This window comes from Arachis hypogaea, chromosome 8, assembly GCF_003086295.3.
Source record: "Arachis hypogaea cultivar Tifrunner chromosome 8, arahy.Tifrunner.gnm2.J5K5, whole genome shotgun sequence".
In the NCBI taxonomy this organism is placed as follows: domain Eukaryota; kingdom Viridiplantae; phylum Streptophyta; class Magnoliopsida; order Fabales; family Fabaceae; genus Arachis; species Arachis hypogaea.
Genome location: NC_092043.1, coordinates 4,277,995 through 4,285,685, shown reverse-complemented (window position 1 = coordinate 4,285,685; position 7,691 = coordinate 4,277,995). Strand labels below are relative to the sequence as shown.

The 7,691-nt window shown below is 37.1% G+C and overlaps 1 protein-coding gene across 1 annotated transcript; it reads left to right on the top strand.

Annotated features, from left to right (window-relative positions):
• Positions 1-228: 228 nt before the first annotated feature.
• Positions 229-3,853, top strand: LOC112705741 (AT-hook motif nuclear-localized protein 10). Its single transcript, XM_025756670.3, has 6 exons — positions 229-364; positions 1,097-1,788; positions 2,448-2,500; positions 2,595-2,726; positions 2,952-3,110; positions 3,199-3,853. Exons 2-6 carry the CDS (start codon positions 1,254-1,256, stop codon positions 3,484-3,486), a joined length of 1,167 nt encoding a protein of 388 aa, XP_025612455.1. The 5' UTR covers positions 229-364; positions 1,097-1,253; the 3' UTR covers positions 3,487-3,853.
• Positions 3,854-7,691: the final 3,838 nt, after the last annotated feature.

Sequence of the window (7,691 nt, the reverse complement as noted above, 5' to 3'; positions counted from 1 at the left end):
TTTTTATTTTTTTAATAATTTTATTTAATTTATTGAATATACTAAAAAATAAAAAAATTATTAAATTTTTTTTTACCAATTTTATAGCGTTGAAAGTTCAAACAAATTCTAAATTGTGTATGAAATTTTTATATTACTAATAAATGGGTTGGGCGTAACAGTAAGTAGAAGGGGCCCCCGGAGTGAAAAAAGGATCCTACTTACTTAGGAATAAAATCGAAGAAAATTGAAGGAAATAAGTTACTTACGTGAAAGGGACGACCTTGGTTTCTTTTTTTTTTTTTTTTTTCCGTTCCCAATTCCTTCGTTATTCTCCTCCTATAAATCTCACACTCTGCAAATTCCTTTTTCATAGAGTTATTTGGTAAGTTAAAAGAAATTTATTATTTATTATTTATTGTTATTGTTATTATTATTTTCTCCCTTTTTGTCGTTCTTCATTTTATTTCTCCTCCTTTCCATCTGTTCTTTTATTTTTATTTAACTCGATTCTGCCTGCCAATTAAGAAAACAAACAAAAAAACGCCATTTTCGCAATATGAAAATTCCAAATTGATGCTCTAAAATTATATACTTTTTAATCAGCGGACTCACTTAATTTAATTAAAACCATCCTATTTTCCAAAAGAATTTTCTGTTTTCACAATTCTCGGAAGTAAAATATGTAACTTGACTATCGTCAGTGTGCGGCCGATTTGGGGAGTTTTACTGCAACACTGCCCGATAATGTGAAATTAGGGCTACGGTTTTTCCCTCCCTTTCCTTCGGCGTTCTGATTTTGGGGGCAAAATCAAATTTTGTAAGAGCCGGTCCAAAATTTTTAATCCGGTGCGCGAATGCGAAATTTCAAAACCACCAAAAAAAAAAAAGAAAAAAGAAGAAAAGAAGGGTTTTCAATTTGATAGGAGGGATTCGTTTGTTACTTTCGAAATTTGAATTTGAATAATTGAATGAGGTTTAGTTATGATGTGTCCGGAAGCAGAAAAAGGAAAGTTGATGATTGTGTGTGGCGGGGGGCAGAGGGGGTAAGGGAAGTGTTGTCAATTTGTCATAGTTATTATTATTATTGTACCCTAAATTGAATGTTCCTATTCAGATTAGGGTTTATATCTCTGTACGGCCAAAACCAGAAGCAGATGAGAACGTTAACATAAATCCTGTATTGTTGTGGAATCCACAGACACTGAGAAACAGCAAGCGAGAGAGAGAGAGAGAGAGAGTGTGTGTGTGTGAAAAACTGAAAAGTGAAAAGCATGTCGGGATCGGAGATGGGAAGAAGAGAAGGCTTCACCGTTGGGCTTCACAGCCATAACAGCATGCGTTTGGACTTTTCTGATGGCCCTGCTCTCTACAGCAACAACAACAACAACCCTCTTGCGCCACCTTCTGCTTCTCCAACTTACCACCCTTCCACCGCAGTCACCGCTGCACCTATCAACATCAATGGCAGCGCGGTTGGCGGCATCGAATCGTTGGCGGCGCTGCCACAGGGCGGCCACATCGGGAGTAGCTCTGAGCCGAAGAAGAAGAGAGGGAGGCCAAGGAAATACGTACCGGATGGTGGCGGCGTAGGGTTAGGGTTGAATCCAGATTCTTCTGCTCCTGGTATGACCGTTAACCATAGCCAGAACCAGAATCCGAATCTGAATTCGAGCTTGAACCAGAATCAGTCCGGTGGCGGAGCTATGTCGCCGGCAATTGCTTCCGCCACACCTAATTCTAATTCCGGGAAGAAAAGGGGAAGGCCTCGTGGCTCTCTCAACAAGCATCCTCACTTAAAGGGTCTTGGTAATTGCTCTTCTTTTATAGTCTTTGCTTTCAAGCTTTGAAGTTTTTTAGTCTTTTTTTTTTATTGCTAAGGTGTAGTTCTGATTTGTTGTTCTCGGTCTTTTCTTTCTTTTCCTTTTTTTTTAAAGCTTTTCGTGGTGTGTAACAATTTTTAACATTATTTTTTTTTGGCTTCGCTGTGGTTTGTATATAATATTGCTCTATTTTCTGACGGTATACGTTTTGATGGTGTTTGATCGTTTTAAAATATTGGTTAAGCACTTAAGCTACAACGTTGCTGTGGGTCACTCTGTAACTTTCTAATTGTAAATTGGAGAAGGTGAAGGTGGATAGATGCTTCTTGTATTGTAATAATCTATTTATCTGCAGGAACTCTTTGGGACCAATTCCATCCTGCTCTCGAGTTTGGATTCCCTAATTTTTTCTAAAATGACACTTTTGCCCGTGTATCATATGTTCTCTCTTTTTTTGGTGTGATTTTTTCTGCCGATTTGTAAGCAATGTCCTATTTGCCTTGTATTCCTGTAACATGAGCAAACTTTAGCTATGTTCATCTGCAAATTAGCCTCATGTAAATGTGCATGGTTTTACAATATTTTCATTATGGAATTTAGCTATTGAGTTTCAGGGTAGTTTCTCACAGAAATTCTCACTTGCAGGATTGGCAAAACTTACTTTCACTCCGCATGTTCTTACTGTGAAATCTGGAGAGGTAATACTATCTTGGTTCTGATTCTAGTAATCTCCAAACATTACTGCTTCATTCCCCTTGAGATAACATGGTTTTTTATATTTTTTTTTCCCAGGATCTGGGAGTAAAGGTTACGTCCATCTCCATGGATGGTCCAAGAAATATTTGTATCTTAACAGCAAATGGAACCATATCTAATGTAACACTTAGCCAACCTTCGATACCTGGAGGAACTGTGACCTATGAGGTTATTAAACATCTGAACATCTGAGCAACTTCTCACTGTGCCCTTCTCATTTTGTCCTTTTCATTTGATTGAATTCATCTTCGTGCCAAAAATTCATTAGATCCATCGATATTTCTTTTAACTGCAAATGTCTTTGATCAATCTCTTGTAGACTGTTAAGAGTTTTACATGTATTATTGTTTTCCTTTATCAAAGCATCGTGAAAACTGGTATTTGGGTTTTCAGGGACGATTTGAGATCCTGGCACTCTGTGGTTCTTTTCTTCTTTCTGAAAATGGTCAGTTCCAAAGAACTGGTTCTTTAAGTCTGACCTTGTCTGGGCCTGATGGTCGGGTTATGGGTGGTGCAATCGCAGGTGTTTGTGTAGCTGCTTCCCCAATTCAGGTACATTGGATTTCTTGATTTGTTCCTGTATAATGCAGAAATTTTAAAGCGGAAAAAAGCATATCAACGTGTTCTTAATGTTTTGCAGATAGTTTTCGCAAGCTTCCTTGTAGATGGTGGTTACAAGAAAATGAAGTCATCGAACCAGAACCAGAACCAGAACCAGAACCAGAACCAGAACCAGAACCAGAACCAGAACCAGATGGGGACCTTACCTTCCTCCCCTAATGTTCTCCCGGCTGGTCAAAGCAGCTCGCCATCGCATGGCACTCTTAGTGAATCTTCTGGTGGAGCCGGCAGCCCACTTAACCTGAGTACAGATGTTTGCAATAACAATAACACCCCACAAGGAATTTCCGGAATGCCCTGGAAATGAAACTCTGGTAGCTAGTTTGTGCATTGGATTTGGCATGGGGTGGTCAGGCTCCACGCACTTGTTATGTTCTTATCTGTCTGCTTGTTGCTTTAAGCATCCACGAGACAAACATGTAACATTAGCTTTTCTGTATTATTAGTGCAAGATTAAAAGAAAAAACATTGTGTAGGTTAGTTTTCTGTCTTTAGCCATTCTGAATATGGGTGATTTAAGTAGTTCAGGCTGAATGGGATGTGATTTAGGAGTATGTAGCATTAGGAGATGGCAGTGACTGGTCATCTGTTTCTTGTAACTTTTACTTGATGCTGGAAACCACCTCCTTGCAACCCAGTTGTTTAATGGTAATAATTATATCTAGTTTAAACCATTTTTCCCTGGTTGATTTATTTTTGGGGTGTAAGAAACTGTTCGCTTTTTGGGAGTAGCTTTTATTAAATTACAATATTTGGGTAAGATTAAGTGGCATTAATCGTCGATATAGTTCACTAGTTTTGTTGAAATAATTATTGATTGTTTGACGTTTTCCTTGATGAAATTATCCAAATCTGTATCCTCGTTTTTTTTAAATGGTAAACGGGGCCAAAGGCCCAAGAAACTAAAAAGGACTACATTATAGTGGGTCTTGGGAAGCACAAACTTCTAACTGCTTCCAGGGATTCAGAAATGTTATCATGGAGGGCCAATAACACAAAATTATATAAAAAAATTATATAATATAAAATTTATTACAAAAATATACCGATAGAAAATATATTTTAAAATACAAAAAATATGTGTTCTTTTTACTAATATTCAATTTTTCGTATTATAAAATTTATCAATAATAGAATTTGTGTCAAATTTTTTAGCAATTTTCTTTTCAATATAATTAAAAGACAATTAGTAAAAATTCATTTTTTATTTTATTTGTGAGTTATTTTTCACAATATTCATAGTTGAAAAAGATCTCTTAGATGTAACAGTTGAAACAGAGAAAATTAATACCAAATGAATAAAAAAGACAGTCACAAGAAGAAAAGAAATTCACTTTATGATATTTGAAAATTTTTATTTAATTAAAAAATATTAATAATAATGTCTTTTTCAGATTTTTTTTAATATTGTTACTTACTTTTTAGATACTAGAAGTCATTAATATTTAAATTAGACTCAACTTTTATTTATACTAGACTAAATACTAAATAATTTTTTAAAAAAAATTAAATTATACATAATAACTTATTACTATTAATTTTTTTTAAAAAAGCTAGGGGGCCACTCGCCCCCCTTGTGTCCGTCCCTGCTTCCAAGTGCTGAGAAAGAAAGGTAGGGCTTCTTCAAAGCATTGGAGTCCCATCGGAGCTTGCTAAGTAGGGTTGGCAACGGAACGGGTAGGGACATATTTTTACTCTACTTGATCCCGTCTCACCCTATGATAACTCGCATAGAATCCATCCCGCTTCTACTTGCGGGTATTCGTCCCCCTCTTACCCGTCCTTATAGTTATTAAAATTCAATAAATAAATTAAATTTAAAAATTTATACAACCATCATCACATATATAACATAAATTAAAGTAAAAATTTAAATATGATATAATATTATTAATTATTGTACTAATTATTTTACATATATTACATATATTATATATTAAAATTATATATATTATACATATACGGGATGGGGTATTATCTAAACCCGGCCCCACCCCGCCGCTTAAGAACCTGCCCTGGTAAAAATTCCCCTATATTACCTGTCCCGAGCGGATAGGGGCGAGGTGGGTACCCGCGGGTGCGGGTGATGTTGCTATCCCTATTCCTAAGCATGTTTAACAAGTGCATCCGCTCGAAAGTTTACTTCTCTAAAAATATGGTGAACACGAAACAGTTCTTGCTTTGCAAGGAGAGTGCGAATTGATCAGATGAGAGAGGTTGCCACATGCCGTTGAGGATGGTCATGGATCAGTTGTAGCGCACACATGGAATTCGTCTCCATTACCAGATTTTGAATGTTGAGAATCACTTGCCAATTTGACTCCTATATATATACGTCATATCTCTACCTTTGTTATGGAGGTGCACCCAATATTCATCCAGAAACTTGCAATGAATCTGCCAAGGGAGTCCTGAATCAAGCCGCCACACATATTAGTATTTGTAGATGTGAAGAAGGAGCCATCAATATTGAGCTTGAAGCCGCCCACCTCGGGTGGATCCTAGCCAACGAACTTAACCATTGTGGAGGTGAGGATTTTTCTACTAGAATCTGTTAGGGATATGACATTCTCGTAGTTCCTTACTAGATTTCTTGCTGAAAAAATGAAATTGGAACTGGCTGTACTCTCTTGGTTAAAGATTAATTCATTCTTGATTCTCCATGCCGCATTATAGATGGTGACAAAAAGGATGGGCCATGAGGTTCCATTCTACTCTCAAATACCCAGATTCAGATTTTCCTGCAACCAGTGTATAAGATCCTGATTGAAGATATCTGGTCACAAGGTACTATCAACACTACTATTCCAAACACTACGAATGTATGGACAGTCACATAGCACATGGATCAGTGTTTCTTCTCGGCTTGGGTAAGCCTTTTTTTTTCCTTTTAGAGTTTGTAAGTAAAGCTTTATGCATGATAAGCCATACAAATATTTTTAGTCTCTGCAAAAGCTTCAAATTCCAAACCTCACTGAAATAGTTCACAGGCTACTCATCATTATCATATAATTCCTCATATGCTAACTTTATAAAAAAATCCCATTAGGTTCGAGTAACCAAAAAAATATCTCGAAAAATATCAAGAATATCCTCTGGAAGAGTTCTTAGAAGAATCCCCCAGTTCCAGTTACCATTTTGATATGCAAACTCACTAACTTTCTCGTCGAACAGCCTTCTTCTAGAATCCTTGTAGCAAAAGTTCTTAACGATTTGATTCTTGGGACTCAATGATCATCCCAAAACCGAATCGATTCACCATCTCCAATTCACCACATGATGTTTGTCTTGAATTGGTTCCAAACTTTGACGATACATTTCCAGGAATTTGAGCAATTAGATTTCAGATGGACTTTAGGAATAGTTTTTTTCCCGCAGTAATACTTTGATTTCATCACCTTGACAGAGTGTTTTCTTTTATAATCAAACCTAAGCAAGCTTCATGAGAAATAAAGTGTTAGACTCTTGAGCTTCCCTCAAACCAAATCCTCCTCTGTGTTTTGGTTTGCACACAGCACCCTAATTTAAGAGGTGGATTTTATTATCGCTCGCATTAGAATCCCAAAGAAAATCTCTACAAAATCTTGTCAATTTGGTTGTAGACTTCTTTCGAAATTTTCATGGTTTGCATAACATAGCTTGGGATAATAGCTAGCACAGATTGCACCAAAGTAACTGATAAAGAGATGCCTACTACTAACAGGTTTGGGTTGTACTATAAAAGGAGAGGTAAGTAGCGGTTAAGTGACAATTTTAGGAGTTGTTAGCATGTTCTAGCTGGCTGATAGGTTGCTAGACTCTATTACTCGCTACCTATAAATAGCTAGGTTATAATTAGTTTAGTTTTATCTGTATTTTCTGTTATGAATTCTATTAGAAATTGGAGAGAATCCCTCTCCCGGAGTTCATAGTTTTAACTGTGTAGAACCTTCTAAGGAGTGCTAATTGGATATCCCTGTGCAGCAATAAAGCTTACTCATTTTGCTATTGCTGGTTTTATCAACTAGTATCTGAGCTTGAGGATCCTATGCAGAATGGTGCAATCGAGATCGAAAAAAATGGAGACACGATTTGACTCGTGCATGAAGGATATGTTCCGATCAATGCAGGAGATGCTGCAGTGCTTCGATTCCAGAATGGATTCATTCAAAAATTGCATGCCTAATCTGAACGAGCGTGGTTCACTGGGATCGCACCTGGCCGCATGCTCATCGGCTGGAAACCATCACGCGCCGGAGCAATGGCGGAATCTGGAATTTTCGATCTTCTGCGGTGATGACACAATGGTTTGGATTGAATGCATGGAGCAATTCTTCTTGCTGCGCATAGTGCCATAGGAGGAATGGCTTACGGTCACCACCTTTGCGATGGAAAGAAGGGCGTTCACGTGGTTCAGGTGGTGGGAGTTGATATAAGGGTTATCGCTGGTTCAGAATTTTCACACAAAAATAATCTCGTCGAAGTATAAATCTAACACAACAAATAACCCTCAATCAAATTTTAATTTTTTTG